The 23,277-nt window shown below is 44.2% G+C and overlaps 1 protein-coding gene across 1 annotated transcript in view; it reads right to left on the reverse strand.

Annotated features, from left to right (window-relative positions):
- NDUFAF3 (NADH:ubiquinone oxidoreductase complex assembly factor 3) overlaps positions 1 to 23,277 on the reverse strand; it is a 439,874-nt gene that overhangs the window by 266,807 nt on the left and 149,790 nt on the right. Inside the window, exon 3 of the mRNA XM_044078745.1 lies at positions 5,448 to 5,514. Within this exon, the coding sequence (XP_043934680.1) occupies positions 5,448 to 5,514 (67 nt within the window). The remainder of the gene's footprint in view (positions 1 to 5,447; positions 5,515 to 23,277) is intronic.

Consider the following 23,277-nt stretch of genomic DNA (forward strand, 5'->3'; position numbering starts at 1 on the left):
GATGAGGAGGAAAACCCTGAAAAAGAGGAAGGAGCTCTAACTGAACAGCCCAGGGGATGAAAATCAGAAGTCAGGGTAAAGAAATCTCCAGAACTTTCTTACCCATACAGGGAGAAGAACATACTCATATTGAACCTCTAAAAGATATAAACAGTAACAAATAAGTTTGTATCCCAACAGCTACCTACAGGCAGAAGAAAGGAGATAGTGGCTGGGTGCTACTGCAGCAGTGAGAAATTTAAACTTCCACTGTTATGGTAACAGCAGGTTACACAACTGTAGTATGTTCATCATTCACACTGCTGCAGTAGCCTTTTGCCTATATGGGTTGATTATGAAAGCCTATTCGTTCTGGGAAGAAGAATGATAAGGATCCAGAAGCCCCTGGAGATTAGCCCTGGACTTGGAAAAGGAATCCAGTTTGTAATGTTTTGTAAAAGTATGTACAGAGGACCAAGAAGTTACCTTTAGAATGCCTCTAAAGTTCACCTCTTTCCAATATGCCATCACAGAAAAGAATATTCTATTAGAATGTCCCTTAATTCTGCCTGGAAATGTTTCACCATGGTATGAATAACAAGAAAATATAGAGTAAGAAACAACCAACAAGAATAGTCTGAAATGACACAGGCTGTCTTTTTCCAGTCTCATACTAGGACATCCACATCAGCATAGCTTTCCTAAAGAGCTCAGTACTGACAAGATAATACCAGAGCTGAAAAAGGATGACTGAAATATATAGTATCTATATTCCCTGTCATTCAAATTTTGATAGAAATGAGGTAGATAAATAGCTACATTCAAGGTACACTCAAAGTAGTAAGGGCATATATGAGGGCTTTTGTTTCTACAGATAACCGTTTTGCTTTTCCATGTTTGTAAGTTAACCCACCAATCTGGATACTCTCTTGCAAATGTCAGAGCAAGAAAGCACTACTACTACCAAAAAGCAGCCAGAATAGCTGGTTCAAACTGTGACATCTGGCTATACCCAACTGGACTGCCACTAATTTATGTAACATCCGGCCAATACCCTACCGGAATGCCACCAATTAATGTGACGTCCCTTACTATCCTGGGTCAGTAACTAAGGAGCTTCAGTCCTCACTACTGACTCTAGTGTGAGACTGTCACTTAAACAAGAGTAATATTTCACAATTTTTCCCCTAAGAGCACATCAGGAACACGCTTAATAACCTGGGACTGGACTATATACTTCTGTCCACCCCTAACGTAATTCCTTATTAAACATTTCAGAGCAATGTGTCCTAGGTTAAGACCTCTGATACACTTACACTCAAAATAAATTTAAATGTCACACACCCACACATTTTTGGGAAAGCCTGACACAGATTTCCAGCTGTGTCCTTTCCCCAAAATAACAATGTAATGCTGCCACCAATCAGAGTGTCTTCACTCCCTTCCAAGCGGGTGTACAGTTATGAAAATTAAGTATCAAAATAAATGACAGCTATGACCAGAATTGACCAGGCTTTCGATGCGACCTGGGGAGTAATCTCTACAGAACACACTGATTTCCAGCCGCAATGTAAAGTACTGAAAAATATTTAATAATAAGTAAAATTATTACAAGAATGTAAATCAATAACTTTCAATAAACACCAGAAATGTAAAATTAAACTCTAGAAAGAAGTCCATCTTTCTAGAAAAACTATATCTAAATAACTAAGCTTTCCTAATCTAACTAGAGAATACTACTGTCCCTGATCTAATCTAACACATAACAAGGCAAAGGCAGGCTTACAGCTTTTGGCGAGTTCTCTTTTCTTCAGGTATCACTGCACAGCACTGTAACCTGACTGCTGCTCTTCACAAACTGCTCAGTACTTGACTACACAGCTTAACAGTCTCGACTGTCTTATTTTTAAAAATAACAGTCAGCTGTTTAAAAAAGTTCTTTTTCCTGTCAATCAGCTGTTCAAATAATCATCTACCAACCAGTACATTCTAAGGACATCACCTATTCTCCACAGTACTTCCCTCTCAAACATGCACAATGAGAAATGCATCAAAACACTGACAGATTCTTTAAACATTCTATTTAAACAGGGAAATACTCAACATTTTAAAACTTATTTACAGTTTCACAATTAGACATGCTGGCATACAATACAAGTCAACCCGAGAACCCAAGTCTCCTGCCAGACATGCCTACACAGATAACAGTGTTTTCACTTTCTTCACACAAATATAGACAAAAATAACTTTCCCAGCAAAAAAGTAAACATCCCAAATTAAGTGTCACCTGAAAAAGAGATGGATGACCTTACTTATCAACAAAAAAACTCTTTGCGGAGCAACATGAGCAAAGTTTGAAATAAGGAGTAGAATCCATGGACAGACATGCTGAAGTGACTGACAAAAACCTCTTAGCAAAGGAGCAAACAAGCCATAGAATAGTAACTCACACAAATGTTGGAGAACCAGAAGTAATAATACCTGAGACAGCCCTGGTTATAGATAAGGAACCAACTAGAACATTTTCTTGCATTAGTTAACATAAGATTTCCTACTGCGGTGGTGGTGCTGCAGTAGCGTTGTCACCTCACAGTAAGACGTTGTCCTGTTCGATTCTCAGTTAGAGCGTCTTCTGTGTGGTGACATGCGTGAATGGGCGTTCCTTCGTTGAAGGTTGTGCGTTAGGCTCAGCAAGCCAGCACGTCAAAATCTACTGCCAATCATTAGCGGACTGGAGTTCCGCTGTGGCGACCCCTAACCGGGAAAAGCTGAAAGAAACAAAGTTAACATAAGATTTCCTACTGCGGTAGTGATGCTGCAGTAGCGTTGTCACCTCACAGTAAGGCGTTGTCCTATTTGATTCTCAGCTAGAGTGTCTTCTGTGTGGAGACATGCGTGAATGGGTGTACCTTCATTGAAGGTTGTGTGTCAGGGCTGGCAACTCGGCACGTAAAAATCTACTGCCAATCATTAGCGGACCGGAGTTCCGCTGTGGCGACCCCTAACCGGGAAAAGCCGAAAGACATAACAGCAACAAAAAAAGTTAACATAAGATTTCCTAGTAGTATGATTTCTTGCCTCCACTAGTACCTGCTGACTGTCTTCATGAAAAAAGGTGCCTAAAAGGTATTAGAATTGCATCATCCAGGCAGTCAGAGGAAGCTGTTTGAGAATGGGGTGCATCAAACTCCTCCTGTCTTGTGTGAGCAGAACCAGTCTGTGAGGAAATTTGTAGTAACTGCCCTTGGCCAATTCCATAAGAAGGGAAAACCAATGTTGCCTGGGACAAAAGGGAGCCAACCACAACGATTCTGTAGATCTTTCTGAATCTTCAGAATTACTGTGGATATCAGTGGAAAGAGTGGAAATGCATAAAGGAACATTCCCGGACATGGGAATGAAAATGCATCTGTTTTCCAGGCTTCCTTGCAAGGAGTCCTAGAGCAGAATACATTCAGTTGCTTGTTTTGAAAGCAGGCAAACAGACATATTTGAGGTGTTCCCCACAACTGGATGAACTTACTCATTTGTTAGGGTCTTTCCTGGTCCTGCTTAGCTTGCCTGCCACCAGATTCTGCTCTGACGGAATGTAAAACGCTTGTAGTATTAAGGAATGCTGTAGAACTACCACCCAAACCATCACATCCAGTCTGAACAGAGGGTATGACTTGTTCATTTATATACCACATCACTGTAGTGTTGACAGAAATTACCTGAAGTTCTGGGGACCAAACATAATGAAGAGATTTTAAGGCATGGATGACAGCCCTCATCTCTTTGACATTTTGGATGACAGCCCTCATCTTGTTGACATTTATATGCTTTGGCCTGTCTGAGAAGTTCATAGGCATTCTGTCTTTACCGTCATAGAAACTGCTCCCCAAGCAAAATCAGATACATGTATAGTCACCGACGGACCAGGGATATGAAGAGAAAATAGGAGATGTGAATTCAGAGCCATTTATTGTCTCCACCAGTGCAGTTCCTTTTCTACAAAGCCCAAGACTGGAATCTGAAATTCACCATGGGCTTGATCGATCTACTTGAAAGAGGAGATATAGTCTAGGGTGAGAACTGCCAAGGCATAATGGTCATAAGACTCAGTGGCATCGAACCTTCTATGATTCCTGTATCTATGAATAAATATAATACACGACATAAAGGGAGGGTGGCCTAATGGTTAAGGTGTTTGCCTTACAAACACAAGGTACAGGGTTTGAATCTCACAGGGGATAATTGGCTAGGCTTAAAATTGCTTGCAAGGGCAGTTAGCCTAGTACTAATCTATGAACCTATATAAAGATGTATACATACTTTATATATTGCTGGTCTTTCGGCTTTTCCCGGTTAGGGGTCGCCACAGTGGAACTCCAGTCCACTAATGATTGGTAGTTGGTTTTTATGGTATCGAGTTGCCAGCCCGACTCCAAACCAGCAATAAAGGCACGCCCATTCAACGCATGTCTTTTGAACGCCCAATCGACCGCGGGGAGGACATACGGACTCCACACAGAAGGCTCTCCCAACCCAAGCCGAGAATCAAATGGGAGAACCTCTTGCTGCAAGGCAACAACGCGGAAGTATATACATACTTTATATATATTATGGAAAAAAGGGGAAAGGATATATAGAGTATAAAGCTTATAATTCTAAAGGCCCACTTACAGGACATTGCATGTCATGTATCAAACATTAGAGAGTTTAATCTGAATACACATCTCTTAAAGGTCAGAAGTTCACCCACACCGTGTGTGTTACTTACTGACCATGTCAACAAACACCAACATGCCCCAATAAAACAGCAAATTATCTAAAAAGTATTGGATGAAATTAAACAAATAATTATATCAACTACATTAACTTGTGGCAAAAATAAAGGAACATGTAATGGAACTCTACATGGTATAAAGCCCCCCCCCCCCAAAAGCAGAATGATGGTCTCATCCTAAAGAATAGTTAGCATGTTATAAATTGAATGCAGTGGGGATTACAAATACAAATACCCTAGCAAATAACTTTGGCACAAAATGGTGACACAAAAAGTAATTAGAAATATTTTCATGGAAGCAAATCATCATTCCCACTTTTCATAATTACCTCTTTGTCAAAACCACTATGGTACTGCTGAAAATATTTGCCTGCCAAAACCACAGCAATATTACAGAACGTATCTATTTTCCTTGTGTTTGTTACTATTTTTCTATTTATATTCTAGTCAAGATGTTTTAACTGTTCCTAAGAGCAAGCTGCTAATGCAGTCATCAGTAAGGGCACAACAAAGTTAGTGAAGTTTACAGTTTTATACAAAATTTGAAAGAATGTTTCTGTATACTCCATTTCAGGGAAGACAAGAATAAAACCCATCATAAAAATAATAAAATTATATACTGAACAGGAAGAACTATTTTCCGAAAAGATATATTCCAATAACCCCTCAAGAGAAAAAAAGTCCTTTCCATTGCACATACCTATTTTAGGTTCCAGAAGATGAAACAAGGCAAGGCTTTCCACACTAACATCCTTTGAACTACCAACCTGCATGAAACAAAAAGTTATTAAAACAGTCATATACAATACTTTGTATGGTTCTGAAGTAAATTTACTGCTTGAATGGTATACTCAAATTTTCTTCAGTAGGGTAAAAGGAAATTACATTCCAGCACACAGTATGTAATAATTATATACAAATGGTTTGTTTCAAATGTTAAAGGATTTCAAGTAATGCAATCACAATGAAGTTAAACTTACATATCTTTTTGTGCCTTTCACAGTGCTGTTTTTTTTATGAGGTTTGAAATAAGCTGCCCTACCATACACAAAGAACTTATTCTTTTAGTTTAGAGGCTATGCAAGTAAGCTATGCACTGAATCCTCCACAAAGTATACACTGAAAGTCATAACTGAAACACCACTGGTCCAGGATGTTTCCTAAGCATGTAAAACTTCGAGGACAACATGAAAATTTGGGTGACATTCATCAAGATTTGTAAAAGGCCTTCCTTAGCAGCCTTGTAAAGCCGTGTAGCTAATCATCTTGCCACTTACTAATGATCTTCAAGACATATGAAAATGCAACAGTTTGTAGGTGGTGCCTACGTTAACTTGGCATACCATGGACCTCCTCGCTATTATGGAAGATGTGTAGTGTAATGATTCAAAGATGCATGTACTATGCAACTTGCATAAAGAACATGCAGCTATTAGTTGCAGTACATGCATTTACTACAGCTGGTTACACAGGTTGCCTAAAAGAGCAAACTCTAGCTGCACAGCTCAGCCCTAAGCAGTCTACTCAATGAAGCATCTCTCCATTGTCACTCAAAAGTACATGGTAGGCAATTTACAGACATTCACGGGAGGGCTTTAATAGGATTCAGAAACATGCCAATAATAATAACGGTTTCTAAATAATATAGGCAAGCAGAGCATCTCTGCTAAACTGAGCAAAGTGCCCTACTCAGCTGAAGAGAACACCTATAAATGCTATTCAATGTCTCTGAATACCCGCTGTAAGAAAAAAAATTCATACCAGCCAGAAACTACAATCTAAAGGTATTCAAAATGTAACAATATTTTATTCTGACTCTCAGTCTTCCGCATTACATTCAGTGTTTGATCCTGTGGATAAAATAATTTTGAAATAAACAGAATAAATAAATTAGTAGTCCTTAAAAAAGGCACTTAAAATGAAAGAAAAATAAGTTATGTACTTACCGTAACGTTCCATCTGAGTTGTTACTTTTCATTTGTCTTCAACCTGAGGGACTCTGATCTGGCCAGATCTGACTTGGCTGCATACTCCAGCATCGGATCCAAAGTCCAAGCCCCTCCCCTACACATAATGCCCATTCTTCCTCATCCCCTCAGATCAAGTAAGTTGCAGAACAGCAGCATCCCAAACCAAACACTACATGTCTATAAATCTGGCACAACCAACAAAAGGCGTATCAAGGGGAACATTAGCCAGGATAGAGAGGCTATGACTCTTCCATCCGGTCCACTACACAGCCCACACAAGGCAAGGGGAAGGAGGGAGGGATGGTTGAAGACAAATGAAAAGCAATAACTCAGATGGAACAATATGGTAGGTACGTAACTTATTTATCTGAAGTTGTTTTCATCTGATTATCAACCTGCGAGACAGAGTCCCCAGCTGCCAATAAACCTTGGGAGGTCCTCATGGAAGGATGTTCGAGCATGGCTGAGCCAAAGGATGCCCTGCTCCTGGAAAGAGGATCCAATTTATAATGGGAGATAAATGTGTGTGATGAGGCCCAGGGAGTCGCAGAGTAGATATCATCTAAAGAAACCCTGAACCAAAAGGCTGCAGACGTAGCAACAGACCTGGTAGAATGTGTCTGGACATGTCCTGGTGGAGATAGCCCTGTGGCTCAACAGGCCAAATAAATGCATTCAGAAATCCATCGAGCAATAGTAACTTTAGAAACAGGCTTTCCCAAGAAAGGTTTGGAAAAGGAAACAAAAAGTTGATCTGACTTCTGAAAGGATTTTGTTCTATGCAAATAGAAATGCAGCTGCCTGTGTACATCAAGCAAGTGCAATTTGTACTCTCCTTTATTTTGGAAATTTGGAAAGAAAACTGGCAAATTGATGACCTGGTTAATATTAGATTCTGATGCCACCTTCGGTAGAAAAGTTGGATTGGGCTGCCGGGACACCCTATCTTTATTGAAGACCACATAAGGGGGCTTGACAGAAAAGCTTTGAACCTCAGAAACCCTCTTGGCTGATGTAATTGCTACCATGGCAGAAATTGCAAATCAACTGTGGCTGCTGGCTTGGAAGGAGGAGAAACCAAGACCTGGAGCACAAAAGTAAGATCCCAAGGGGGCATTGGGTCTCTAACCAGAGACCTAGGAAGAAAGGTACCTTTCAAAAAGGCCTTACAAAGCTTAGAAGAAGCCAATGAGGCTGAATTTTCACCTATGTGAAAGTTAGAAATCGCTACCAATTGCACCTTAACTGTAGAGAAACTAGCACCATGATTGAAAATGTCCTTCCAAAATGGCCAAAACTAGTGCAGTGAAAGAATCTAGGTCATGCAGAGAAGCCCAAATTGGGAAACACTTCCATTTACTCGAATGAACCTTCCTGGTAGAAGATTTGTGAGCCGCTACCAAGAGCTTCTTAACAGGAGAAGACAGCCAGGGAGTCCTAGCTATTATGGGAATTGGAGCAGTCAGGCCGTGAGCTTCAGGCTGATAAGTCTGGGTGAGGCATCCCTGAGGGATGTGTAATCAGATCCGTTACTGGATCTAGCATCCAAGGAGGACACATTACATGAGACCACAGAGTGGGGAACCAAACTTGGCGAGGCCAGAAAGGGGCAATGAGGATCACTGAGCTCTCCAGCCATTGAGCTTGCTGAATGAACTTGGGATTTAGAGGGAGCAACAGAGGATACATAAGCATACAGCAGACAGAGGGCCAAACATGAACTACAGCATCTCTGGAGGACTCCTTTGGAGAGGTGTTCAGAGCGAAATAGTCGCTGCACTTCACGTTGGAAGGTGAGGCAAAGAGATCGCAGCAAGGCTGACCCCACTTTATAACGATCTTTTCTGCTACTGAAGGATTCAGAGACCACTTGTAAGGCATCAGAACAGACCTGCTGAGCCTGTCTGCCAATATGTTGGACCTCCCCAGAATGTGCGTTGCCACCAGAAAATGGCCAGTGGAGATTGCCCACTCCCACAATCTCATGGCTACGTGACAAAGGGAATAAGATCTGGTCCCCCCGTTTGTTGATGTACCAGACTACTGACATATTGTCAGTCTGTATGGCAATAGTCCCTGGAGGAAGAAAGGCATGGGGAGTTTGCAATGCCAAAAGCACCACCCTCATCTCCAGGACATTGATATGCGGACTGGTCTCCAGAGGACCATTTGCCTTGGACTGTCCTTCTCATGCAATGCCTCCCCCACCTGAGTAGGGAGGCATCCGTGGTCACCTTGATTGTGAGGGAGTGAAGAACAGAAGGATGACCGTGAAAGAGGTCTGGGGATTGGAGCCACCAAAGAAGGAAGTCCTTGCAAACACGGGATAGTCGAATAGGATGTGACAAGGGAATGTCTAGCAAAGACCACTGATCAGCTAAGGTCCATTGCAGAACTCTCATATGAAGACATGCATATGGTACGAGAGTGATTGTGGCCACCATGGACACCAACCCCCGAAGAACTGAACCTGCCAGGGGAAGGTTGGCTTGGAGAATGTAAAGCACACGATGACAGAGGGATAACAGTCTGTCCAGAGGTAGAAACACGCTGCCCTGGTTAGTGTCTAGCCAAGCACCTATGAAATACAGTACCTGCATCACTGCCAGCTAAGACTTGTTGAGGTTTATGGTTATACCCAGGTACTGAGAAATCTGAAGGAGATGATCCCTGGCTTGAATCAGCCGATGCCTGGATGGAGCGGAGAGGAGCCAATCGTCCAGGTAGAGGAAGACCTGAAACACCTGCAGGCGCAGATGAGTTACCATCACCTTGATGAACACCCCGGGGGCAGTGGTGAGCCCAAAGAGAAGCGATCTGAATTGAAAGTGAGGAACTTCGGTGAGTTTCTGTCCATCTTGATATAGTAGTACGCACCCTGGAGGTCCACTGCGGACATCCAGTCGTTCGTCTGCAGGAAGGGCAGAATAAACTGAAGGGTGACCATACGGAACTTCATCTTGGCAACCAACAGGTTCAGGGTTGAAAGCTCCAGAATGGGTCTTAAGTCTCCCATTTTCTTTGGCACCAAAAAGAACCTGGAATAAATGCCTGATCTGGACTGGTCTGGGGGGGGGGGGGGGGGCAGGCTGGATGACTCGTTTTGTGAGCAGCCTGGCAATTTCTACAGCTGCCTCCTCCTGCTGACCTTGTGATACTTGTGATGCTTTCTATGTGGGTGTGACGAATAGGAAATTTAAAGAGCATACAGCCTGTCACTTGAGTGAAATCAGACAGAGTAGTCACCAATGCCCTTAGTAAACACATTATTGAGAAGGGTGATCAACATGTTTTTAAGTTTATGATTTTAAAAGTGATTTATAGACCTTTGAGTGCCAGAAATATAAAACTTTTAACTGAGAATGAGGAGATAAGGTGGATTTTACGAATGAGAGCGTATGTACCAGTATCTACCAACACTTGTTCAGAACTTGTAAGCACTAAATAAACTACTAATTACTATAGCACTCAATCTTCCTCATTACCTAGAGGAAAACAGTTTTTGTACTTACTTTTCTCACTTGCTTAGAGAAAAACAGCTCTTGTACTCAATTTGGCATGTCCAAGGGTCAGCTACCAGTGTTCTCTCCTGTCTATCTGATGAATCTGGGCATCTTGAGGCAATGTAGAAATTGCCTCATGTACACAGACAACCCTCTCCTCCTGCCACCCAACACTAAAACCTGTGAGAGATGCACTTATCTAGCCAAACTGGAGGTAAAGCTCTCACCAACCAAGACTGAACTTGACAGTCATGAGGAGAAGGTAAACATTTGCACCACACCACACTCATCTCATAGTCTCACTAAATCTACACCACTAAATCCACACATAGTAACACAAAAACATTCGCGGAGGCTCTCAATAAAAATCTGTCTAAGCAACAGAGACTTCCAAAGCAGAAACGCAAGCAACCTCCATCCCCCAACACAACCCAAATGACACATAGCCCGCAGACTCAGTGTGCCACTCAACCACAGCCAATAAGGCAAAACAACGTACCCAACACACTAGTCATAGGTGACTCTATAGACAGGCACACTGATGTCCCACTCACCAGGCTAAACAAGGAGAAGGTTACTGTCAGCTGCCTGTCAGGTGCCAGGATCCACCACATAACCCACGCACTCAGGTCACTCCACAACAAGTACAAATATGACGCTGTCATTGTCCATGTTGGTGTGAATGACCTGAGACGTACCTCCCTGGACTACATGAAAAGAGACATGGAAGAGCTCTCAGATCTTGTAGCCCAGACAGGTATGACCCTAGCCCTGAGTAGCATTCTGCCATCGCCCGGAATGATACCGCAGTACAAGGGCAAAATGGTTGACTTCAAAAATTGGCTAAGCTTCTGGTGTCATTCTAAGGGGATCCAGTATCTGTCTGCTTGGGTTGACATGGTTGATAGACCAGAATGCTTTGCCACAGATGGCCTGCAACTGTCACCCCTGGGATTCCAGATACTGGCTAAGGCTCTTGCTGTCCTATAGTGCCTTTTTTAGGCAAGGTTCAAATAACAAATTCACCACCATAACAGGAACAGGCAAGCAAAAACTGAGGGTAATGCTACTCAATGCTACAAGTCTAAATCTCAAAATGCACTCACTCGAGTCACTCCTTAAAATGGAGAACATAGATATCTGTGCAGTGACTGAGACTTGGTTCATGGCTCCAGACAGCACCCCTGCACTACCAGGCTATAACTCATACCACACTTTTCGGCCATGTAACCTGGACCAGAATGCTTTGCCACAGATGGCCTGCAACTGTCACCCCTGGGATTCCAGATACTGGCTAAGGCTCTTGCTGTCCTATAGTGCCTTTTTTAGGCAAGGTTCAAATAACAAATTCACCACCATAACAGGAACAGGCAAGCAAAAACTGAGGGTAATGCTACTCAATGCTACAAGTGTAAATCTCAAAATGCACTCACTCGAGTCACTCCTTAAAATGGAGAACATAGATATCTGTGCAGTGACTGAGACTTGGTTCATGGCTCCAGACAGCACCCCTGCACTACCAGGCTATAACTCATACCACACTTTTCGGCCATGTAACCTGGACCGAAACACCAAAGCCGGAGGTGTGTCCATATTCATTAAGGATATCCACACCTCCAGGCTAGTTGCTCAGCATAATGCATCCGAAGTTATCCAAGTGCAACTAAATCTGGGCAAAACTGCAATCCAAATTGTAGCTTGCTACACATCCCCCACCATGCCCCAGGATTCCCACTCCTCTTTTCTTGATGTACTGGAAAATATTAGGGTTCAACAAAACACCCTAATAATGGGCGACTTCAACTACCCCACCATTAACTAGGAAAACTACTCGTGTACCAACTCCTTAGCTCAGTGCTTTCTGGAATTCATAAACTCCAATGCCCTGGATCACCTTATCCACACCCCCACCAGGGGCAACAATATCCTAGACCTAGTCATTACCAACATGAGTGACCAGTGTTCCACACCTGAAGTCAATTCCTCGTTGGTCCGATCCGAACATAAGCTAATCACCCTTGATATCCACATCCCGCCCCCACCCCCTATTAAGGAAACCACAGTAAAAAAATTCTCCAAAGCCAACTTCATGCTTCTTAAGACAGAAGTGGTGAACTTCATGACACCCATGCAGATGCAGTTACAACTGCTGAATCCTACACAAATGCACTCTATAAGCACTTACACGAGTGCATGGATCGTGCTATCCCAAACAGAGCCAAGACGCTATCCTCCAAAAAAAAGGAAGCCAATCTGGTGGTCCCCTGCCATAAACAAACTGTACAACAGAAGGAAGAAACTGTTGCAAAAGAGAGTAAAATCCCTTGAGTGGAAGAGCTCCCTGGTCAGCCTCAGTAAGAAGCTGAGATCCCTTATAAGATCCTCCAAAGCTAGTTAAGAAAACAAAATCGCCACTAATTCCAAGTTCAACCACAAAGCATTCTATAGCTATGTCAAGAATCTCGATGGCAACACCCAGATCTGCTCTGAGTTACAGCACAAAGGCAAGAAAATTACAGAACCAACTGATATTGCCAACATCCTGACAGACAGGTTCCGTGCTAACTTTACCCCCCTCTCACCCCCTAAAGGGTCCATATCTATACAAAAAGAATGCAGAGTCCCTGTAATCACAACTACACAGGTAAAAGTTGCACTCTGTAAAGCCAAAAACACAGCATCAATGGGACCGGACAACATCCCAGGCTGCGTTTTACATGAACTTCAGAACGAACTGGCTTCCCACTTAAGCACCATGTTCAATAATAGCCTTGCATCAGGCTTTGCACACACTGAATGGCGCACAGCAACATCCCACTCCACAAAAGGGGAGCCACCACTGATCCGGGGAACTATCGACCTATTAGCCTGATGAGCCTGGTTTGCAAGGCCATGGAACATATCATCATGGAACTCATAAACAAAGACATTGGTAACCTCAAACTCTGGATCCCACCCAGTTTGGATCTGTGAAAGGCAAATAATGCCTCCTGAACCTGATCGACTTCTTTGAGGCAGTCACCAAAGCTGTAGATGAGGGTAAGGTGGTTCACACAGCCTATCTTGACCTCGCCAAGGCTTTCGACACCATCCCCCATTCTGGAATTATAGCTAAACTCACTAAACTAGGTATAAATCCCTACATCACAAAATGGGTTGCCAACTGGCTCACTGACAGAACCCACACTGTAAAAGTTGCAAACTCTAAATCTGACCTCAAAACAGTGACAAGTGGAGTACCACAGGGTTCCGTCCTGGGACCTCTCCTGTTTGGTATCTACTTCTCTGAAGTACAGGCTAACACAGAAGGCCTCTGGCTAACGAAGTTCGTAGATGACTGCAAACTTGGAGCCATAGTCAAGTCCCCAAATGATGTGGACATCCTACAGAAGGGCCTCACTGAGACAGATGCCTGGTGTCAGAGCCATGGCCTCAAGCTCAATGCCAAAAAGTGCAGTGTTATCCCCTTTGGTAAAAACTCTGTACCCATGAACTACACATAGGCAGCAATCTACTTAACACTGAATGCGTGATAAAAGACCTTGGGACCCAGGTGGACAGTAGTCTCTCCTTTGATAGTCACATCGCCACAGTAGTCAGGAAGTCCTTCTACATGGCACAACTCATCATAAAAGGGTTCTTATCCAGGAAAAAAGAGGTCATTGTTCCCCTCTACTCGACACTCATTAGACCCATTATAGAGTACAACGCCCCTTTTGGAATGTACCTCACAAGACATCTGCAGCAGCTGGAACGCCCTTTTTGGAATGTACCTCACAAGACATCGGCAGCAGCTGGAAAGGCCACAGAAGTACTTCACAAACAGGATTACTGACCTCAAATAAATGCCCTACACTGACCGCCTCAAAAAACTCCAGCTTTACTCCGTAGCATATCGCCTACTCTGAGGTGATCTCTGCCTAACATATAAAGCTATGTCAAACCCAGAGCTGTTGGACATGCTACACCTAAAGAAATCCCAATCCCTCTGAGCTACATGCTCTAGGACCTAAAACTTGTCACCATAATAAACAGGACATGCTGGAAGGATAGATTCCTGTCCCAGAGACTTCCCATACTCTGGAACAGGCTACCCATCTATGTCAAGCAAAGTTCTTCATTAGCACTCTTCAAGAAAAATCTTGATGAGTGGATGGGAAATAGGAAATACACCCAGAGGATCACTTCTGTGTCTCTGCTCGACAGTGGCACAGGAAAATAACTTTCTTGGGTGGCATAAGTCAGGGAACCTTGTTCGTTAGGCTTACGTAGGCCCTTGGGCCGATAGTCTAGTACCTACGTATGAACCTATGAACCTGGTCTTAATGATAATTTTACATTAAAACCCTATTTAAATATGTTGCATCAGAGGGTGTAAGTTGAGTCATGCAATTTTTATTATGTATTTAAATTAGATTGTTTAACTGATAGTATTTATTTTGCCTGAGGAAGCCCTGAAGGTGAAAGTTTTACTTGCGATTTTGAATTAAACAACCTGTTATTTTAGTGTTTCCAGTTCTCTTTTTTCTTGTTTTTTTTTTCTTTTGATTCATAGAGAAGGATCATCGTGGTGTGGAGAAGTGGATCCTGACAGCAGACAAAGTCTTCCTGGCCTTCTTGCTCTGGACTGAAGTATCACAAACCGTTTTTCCAAACAAGGTGGAACCATCATAGGGAGCGATCATGAAAGATGCCTTGAAGGACTCCGAAAAAGCACAAAGCCGGAGCCAGGCATGCTGCCTAATGGCCACACCTGTTCTCACAGCCCTACAGGCACCCTCAGTAGTATGTGATAGAAGCATCATGGATGTATTAGAGATGGAAGTGAGGGTGGCCATGCAGGAGGAAAAATCCTTCTCATCTCGGACATGGACCCTGGGCTAGACAGCAACCTCTTTGACCAGGTCCCTCTACAGTCTGATTACATGTGCCAAATAAGTCAGCAAATAAAAAAATAAGTCAAAGGCAGCTGACGCATAGGTCTGCTTTCCAAAATTATCCATTGCCCAAGACTCCCTGTCAGGAGGGTGGACCGAAGAGCTCTCCAGTGTGAGCTCTTTTTTGGTGGCCGCCACAACCTCAACCATATCCAGTTCCTTCCATGTCTTACATCAGATCAGATCCACTATGGGATCTGCAGGAGGGGACACCCAGCAGGTAGAGGGTCATGTGCTAAACTCCTCCAGGAATACCGACGTATCTGGGTTGGGCTTCTGGTTAGACCACCCACTGTGTTGCCGAAGAATTTCCATGATGTCGCCAAAGAAGACATCCTCTGGGAGTGATCAGGGGGACCCTCCCCTTCCTCCAAAGTCAGTATCACCCGTGAGGGACTCCAGCAGGGAGTCCAACTTCCTCCTTTCACATGTACACTTCCGATTGGGCTCCTCCGGGTGGAATTCCGAAGAGAACTCTTTAGCCTCAGGAAGTTCCCATGTGACAACCTCCAGGGGTGAAGTGGCAAAAGGCTGTTCCTGAGGGGGCAGTATGGCAGATTCCAGGCCAGGAAGAAAGCGTCAAGGGTCTTGAAGGAGCTGAGAGGACCCTCTCCACCACCTCAAAGGCAGAAAGTGAGCAGATTCTCATGGTTGGCTCAGCCGAGGCTGGAACTGCTGCCTCCTGCATCAAGGGGGAAGCTGGAGCCCAGCTTCCCGACACTGAGAGGAACAGATAACCCCAAAAGCCTTGAAGTTGATCCCATCCCCTCAGACCCGATACTGAGGCTACTGGTCTGAGAGTCAGTTGGCTCTGAAAACATCTGAGCCAAACCACTCAGGGCATCAGTTGGTGTTGAGGTGCCAAGTCTCATCGGCAATGACCCCTTGACACCAGAAAACCTCGGACCCAATGATTCCAGTGAAACTGGGAGACAGATCAGAGAAGAAGTAATGGGGAGAAAAATGGAGTGCATGCTCCCGGCCCTAGGGGGGGAAGGAGCAGCCAAGACTCTCAACTGAACCTGGGCCCAAATGAACTTTCGCATCATTCTGTGCACCTCAGCTTTGGACAGGCTCTAAGAGGACAGGATGGAGGATGCTGCCAACCCGGGCCTAGAGTGGCGCCGAGTGGAAGCAGAGGGGGGAGACCAAGCCCAGGAGTTCTCTGGCTTTGGCAAAAAATGAGGTGACCGGAGTCAACGAAAGCTCCAGCTCAGATCCAGGCGGAACTTGAGCAGGGGTTCAATTGAAGAAGAGTGGGCTGGGGACAGCTTCCATGGCCGATCCCTCTCCTTGGATTGGGCCTTCTCCCTTTCCCCCTGACTTCTTAGTGGAAGACTGAGTCCCAGAAGCCGGGGAGGAGGAAGAAGGAGTAGAGGCCTCTGAGGGAGGTGGAAGGAGGCCTTTCAGGATGAGTTTGTTCCTCCTGTTGATCAATGTGTGGGATTTGAAGTCTGCGCAGATCAAGCAGGAGGTGTCTAGGTGGGGGATGCCCAAATAGACCACGCACAGAGTGTGGGCACACTTTGTGCATTTCCTGAAGCCAGGCTTGGGGGTATCAGCCATGGTTAGTCTGGAAAAAACAACACACTCACTCACATGCACTAGAGGAAGGAAAGAGAGAGCTTTTTTTTGTTTTTTTATATACTGACACCTTAGCACACAGAGACAGGGTAGGGTAGAAAAGGTAAAGAGAAGAAAATGGAGCGAAAGAAACCCAAGGAAAAAAAGCAACTTACTACACACAGAGCTTGGAGCTAAGGAACCATGCTGCTGTTCAAATGAGCGCCAAATGAAATCTGAAGGGATGAGGGAGACAGGGACATTATGGGTAGGGGAGGAACTTGGACTTTGGATCCGATGCTGGAGTATGTGGCCAAGTCGGTTCTATGTTGGATAAAAGTCCCTCAGGTTGAAGATCAAATGAAAACAACTTCGATCAACCATCAAGCTTTCTGAGTCACTAATCAAAATCGGGTCACCTAAGCCATAGTCAAGGCATCATCCTTTGCTAAACTAAGCACAGATTTTGGTGAAGCAGTTGGAAAATTCGGTGCTGATAATGGTTGGTGAAGCCCATACAACTATATCAGCACAAAAAAAACAGCTAAAAGAACTTGTCAGGTAATACTGAAAGAATAGTGGTGACAGTAATTAACAAAAATGCAAAGGAAAAAAAAAAACAAATGTGGAGAAATTTCACACAAAAGATGACAGACATGCTACTCATGAATGAAAAACGCTGACTGACGAGAACAGCAGAGGTGGAAAATGATCATGTTATAAAGCAGAGTATGCGGTTCCTGTGTCAGTAACGTAGTTGTAAGATTAGCACTGACATACAGGAAATGAGCAGTGTTGGAGGAACACTCTCCAAATATGACCACATTTTAGAGGTGATAAATACAACAGTGATGACATAGTAATGACTCCCTCAAGCTTAGAAGAGTAAGAAATAACTGTTTAACTGACAGTAAAATATAAAAACAATCTATTGACTTCCAGTTATGGCACACTGCTGGGATAGGAGTGAAGATATCAAGCTCCATCAGCAAAAGCATAAAACTCCAAAATCCCACAAGCAGAATTAAATAGAGCAGATTTACAGATGACTAAACAAAAGTCAGAAATTGGGCAAATCCATCATTAAACAAAGTACAGTTTTGTACCTACCATAAATGTGGATGTCCGATAGATATGCAACTGCAGTCCTTACATATGGGTTGTCCTGCCTCAGGCAGCCCTTCGGTCGGCCGGATTCCAAAGTCTGGGTCCGCCGTCGGTTGATGTCACCTCCTCCCCGACATCAGAGCGGCTGGGGTATAAAAGCATCAGCCGATGCCATCTTCGTCAGTGTTTCTTGCCCCAGATGCCAGGTGCCCTCCAAGGAAGGCTAAATTTAGTAACTGGATAAAAAATTCAAGACATGCATCTGGAGCATTTCTCCCCGGGCCTCCGCTGAAAACAGGCTCTGTGGAACCTAGTCGGACATTCCCGGTCAACAAATGTTAAATAAAATAAATAAACATACACAACAGTAATAAACAGATACACCATAACAGATATCCCCCCCAGCTAAGTTGAAAAGGGGGAGTGGACCCAAAAGGAGAATATACAGAGGGGTAGGAGGGAGGGAAAACCTGACTGCAGTTGCAGATCTATCGGACATCTACATTTATGGTAGGTACAAAACTGTACTATGTCCTTCAAGAATGCAACTGCATTCCTTACATATGGGTTGATTACCATAGCCAAGCTGGGGGTGGTAGGCTCTAAGATAAAGATGGTGTAGCTAAAATGCCCTGCAGGACTGCCGAGGCAAAGCCTGCTCGGGATCAAGAATATAAAGGCAGGTTGTAGTGCTTGGAAAATGTATGCACGGAGCTCCATGTAGCAGCTTCTAGAATGTCCTTTGTAGCCACCCCTCTTAGAAAGGCTGTGGAGGTGGCTATAGCTCTGGTGGAGTGTGGCCTGATATTGGCTGGCACACCTTTTCCATGGAAAGAATAACAGAATCTGATGCAGTGTCCAATCCATTTTGAAATTGTTTGTTTGGAAATTGCCTTTCCTTGCACTCCAGCAGCGTATGCTACAAATAGTTGGTCAGACTTTCTGTTGGCCTTTGTTCTGTCCAAGCAGTAGCGCAGTTGTCTGTGTATGTCCAAAGTGTGCAGCAGCTTTTCTCCTTTATTTTGAGGATTGGGGAAGAAGGTAGGCAGGTGAATTGCTTGATTTAGAGACACCCTGGATATCACTTTTGGCATGAATGAAGGATTGGTTCTTAAAGAAACTCTGTCCTGATGAAAAATGAGAAATGGAGGTACTGCCATGAGGGCCTGTATCTCCGAAACCCTTCTTGCTGAGGTAATTGCCAACAGGAACACTGTTTTCCAGGAGAGAAATTGCAATTCTGAAGATGCTGCTGGCTCAAAAGGAGGAAGAGTTAATTTTTCCAACACGAAGTTGAGGTCCCATGCAGGCACTGGTGGTTTTCTGGGAGGTTTGATATTCTTTATCCCTCTTAGAAATTGTCTTAGCAAAGGATGTGAAAACACAGGTGGATCACTGTTGTATTTTGCTGAAATTGCTGAAGCATGAATTTTTATGGAAGAATATGAAAGTCCATTATGTAGCATTTCTGCCAAGTATTCTAGTATCTGTGGGATGCTCATTACTGATGCATCCTGACCCTTGTTGGCATTCCAGATGTTGAATCTCTTCCATTTGGCTGAATAAGTTTTTCTGGTGGAAGGTCTGCGTGCTTCCAGTAAGATTTGTTGAACTTCCTTGGACAGAGAGATATGGGGAGAAGTCATGGAACCCTCCAAGCTGCCAGCTGCAGAGTTTGCAGGTTGGGATGAACCGTCCTGTAATTGTGCTGAGTCAAAAGCAGAGGCCATTGAGGCAGGGGCCACGGCTTGGTGCAAGTTATGCTCCTTAGTAATGGATACCAGTGCTGTCTTGGCCAATCTGGAGCTATCAAAATGCCGTTCGGTTGTTCTGCTTTGATCTTCAGTAACACCTTGGTCATTAATGGTAGAGGTGGGAATGCATAGATTGTTAGAGAGTTCCAGCTGAAGGAGAGAGCATCCATTCTCCAGGCTTGAGGATGGTGCGTCCTCGAGCAGAACTTCTTCAGATGATGATTGAGGTGTGAGGCAAAGAGATGTATGTCCAGCCTCCCCTATGCATGAGTTATTTGTGCAAAAATGTCTGGATGCAACATCCATTCGTGCGGGTCCAAGATGTTTCTGCTTAGACTGTCCGCCAGAACATTGTCCTTGCCTGGAACAAACTGGGATTGCAGCTGTATGTTCAGTTTCAGGGACTTTTCCCAAAGAGTCATTGTTAGTCTACAGAGGGGGTAAGAATGAGTACCTCCCTGTTTGTTTATGTACCAGATAACAGTGGTGTTGTCTGTCTTTATTAGCAGATGACCTTGCTGAAGAAATTTTCCGAAAGCCTCGATTGCATGAATTACTGCTAACATCTCTTTTTGATTGATGTGTAGATGCAGTTCCCGGGGTGCCCATTGCCCTTGAATGCATCTGCCCTCCATGTGCGCCCCCCATCCATGATCTGAGGCGTCTGTTGTAATGGTTTGGCTTGTTTGAGGTTTGTTGAAAGACATGCCTTTGTTTAGCTGGCTTGCTTGAGCCCACCACAAAAATTCCTTTTGTAGACATAGAATGAGTGGGATAATTGCTTCTAAGTTGTGGCTGTGTTGAGACCATAAACTTTTTAGGTACCATTGTAGTTTTCTCATTTGTAGTCTTGCCAGAGGAATCAATAGAATGCAAGATGCCATGAAACCCAGGGCCTGCAGGATTTTTCTTGCAGTCATCTGGGTGAGCTTTGCTAGGCTTTTGAAGTAATCTGGTAATTGTTCTTGCTTCTCTTCTGTGAGGAAAACCATTTGTGATTTTGTGTCCAGTTTGGCTCCTAGAAAAACTATTTGTTGGGATGGCAGTAGTCTTGATTTTTGAATGTTGACTGTGTATCCCAAAGCCTGTAGTAAGTGAATGACATAATTCAAGTTTTTTGTCAAGGCTTGCTTGCTGTCCGCTTGTATAAGGCAGTTGTCCAGGTAAGGGTATATTTGTATCCCCTGGAGTCTGCAGTGTGCAATTACAGATGCCAGGCATTTCGTGAATACTCTGGGCGCAGTAGATAAGCCAAAAGGCAATGCTGAGAATTGATAATGCTCTGACCCTGCAAGAAATCTGAGGTATCTTCTGCAACTGTGTCTGATTGGGACATGCGGGTATGCCTCCTTGAGGTCCAGAGTAACCAGCCAAGACCCCTTGCCCAGCATGGGAAGAAGTTGCTGTAGCGTCAGCATTTTGAATTTTGGCACAATGAAAAAAGTGTTTAGAGCGGACAAGTCCAGTATAGGTCTCCATTGCTTTTCTTTTCTTGGAACAAGGAACAGTCTTGAGTAGAATCCCTGGCCTTGTTCCTGAGGAGGAACCTTTTCTATTGCTTTGATTTGTAGCAGCTTTGCAACTTGTATGAGTGCGTCTGCCCTTTGATTTTGTGGCAGGTTTGGCATGCCTTGTCTTGTTGGTAGAGTATGGAAGTGGAAACTGTAACCTTGATCTATTACGTCCAGAATCCATTTGTCCTTTGTTAAAACGTGCCAATTTTTTGAAAATAAGGATAATTTTCCGCCTAAAGGTGCTTCTCTTTGAGCCTTGGTCGGCGGTGTCAAAGTCAAGTCATTGTGTTTGTCCCTGTGGAGCAGTAGAAGTCCCTGCGCCACTTCTCTGATTAGTCGGTTGCCATTGGCGTCCCCTGTAGGAGCCTCGGTATTGCCCTCACCCTTGGGCAGGCCTGTTTTTTCCCCTTTGGAACTTGTCAGTGTCTGGAAAGGACCAATTCTTCGAAGGCCAATTCCTGCTGAACCTTGGTGGCTGAACCTGGAGGAAATCTTTGACTGTTTGCACTGATTTAGCCTTTTCCTCAATTGATTTCAATACATCCTGAGCATTGGCACCAAATAGCTTGTGTTTTTCCAGAGGTGCATCTAGAAGCTTTACTTTAACATGATCTGGTAATGCCTGTTCTTTCAACCAAGCATGTCTACGTATGACGGCCCCTGTCATAGCTGCCCTACATGAAGCTTCCAATGCATCATAACCACACTGAAGAAAATGATTGCTAACCTGCTGTATACTATGAACCAATTCCTGCAAGGCCTTTCTATCTAAAGGCTCAGGAGAGGCTAACTTTTTCTGCAAATCATCCATCAAGAAATCCTGATACTGAAACATATGAAAAAGACAATTAAGGGCCCTCATGGCAAGGGTGGTTGAGGTATAAACTTTTTTGCCCCACCTCTCTAGGGACCTAAATTCCCTGTCTGCGGGCAAAGGATTTTTGGCCGTGGAAGTGGCCACTCCTTTGGGCCCCTGGGAAAAAGTTTCTAGATCAACAGAATGGGCCTTAAAGAGAGGTTTATGAGTTTCAGGAACCCTGTAGTATCTGTCTGGCTTGGCAGGAGCAGGAGGGAGAGAATCAGGAGAAGCACTCGAATCTGAGTACACATCATCCAATACATCTAACACTGGTGGGATAGCTAAAGGCCTGTGCTGGGGAAGCTTAAGGAAAGTACGAAGCCGTTTCCTGGAGTCGGAGAATTCCTGGCCCTGCCACTGAAAATGCTCTCTCATGGAGTGGAGAATTTCCCCGAAAGAAATATCCTCAGGAGGAGAGGCAGAAGGAATAGATTCCTCAGCATCAGAATCCTCGTAGGCCTGGAAGGACTCTTCCTGGGAATCTGTATGGTCTGAGTCACCAGAGGCGTCATCTGAGGAAAGGGTATCTGTCTGCTCAACTCTAGGCCTTTTGTCTGAAGGCAGCTGAGAACCTCTGTCAGGATGAGCCTGGGAACCTCTGATTAAGTAAATTAGATCTGCAGCTAAGGACATGATCTGTTTATCAGAAGTGGGACCCTGAGAAAAAGATTTAGGAGGGTGAGACTTAGCCTGGCTGGCAGCCTTAGCACGTGTGTAGGCCTTGATGGACATAGACACCGGAGGCCTGGCAGCCCCACGTGCTGGCGTAACTTTGTCCACTGGTATGGTCTCAGGCAAATCTTGGGCTTCGGTTTCTGGAGGAAAATCAACAACCGGCACCGGGGTAGGCTCCGGGGCCGAAGAGAACGGTAAAGCGGTGTCGTCGGTCTGGAGCGGTGGAATTACCGCCTCAGAAGAGACCAATGCACTCGCGGTAGGTTTTGGCGTGGTGTCGGTGGAAGTCGCGGGCCGAGAGTGTCGGTCCCTGTCCTTCCGTTTTTTGGAAATATGTGTAGTCAGTTGTTCCGACGGCATGATATAGGCATACTTTTCGCCAAAAAAGTCTTCAGCAAATTCTGCCCGGCGCCTGAGTGTGCGCTTATTGAAGCAAGCACAGGCAGCACAGGCCGAGACATCGTGGTCTGGGCCAAGGCAGGGAAGGCAGTAAGAATGGAAGTCCTTATGAGGTATTTGTTTACCACAAGACAAACAGTTATTAAATTTTGCAGTTTTATCTGACATCGGCTGAGGCAAGAAAAGGTTCCCCAACGGGGTACTTAGCTTTTTGATGACTTCGGTTACTGAAAACACAGGAGCTGGCCG

This window comes from Protopterus annectens, chromosome 7.part1, assembly GCF_019279795.1.
Source record: "Protopterus annectens isolate FY-2018-M chromosome 7.part1, PAN1.0, whole genome shotgun sequence".
Taxonomy (NCBI): Eukaryota; Metazoa; Chordata; order Ceratodontiformes; family Protopteridae; genus Protopterus; species Protopterus annectens.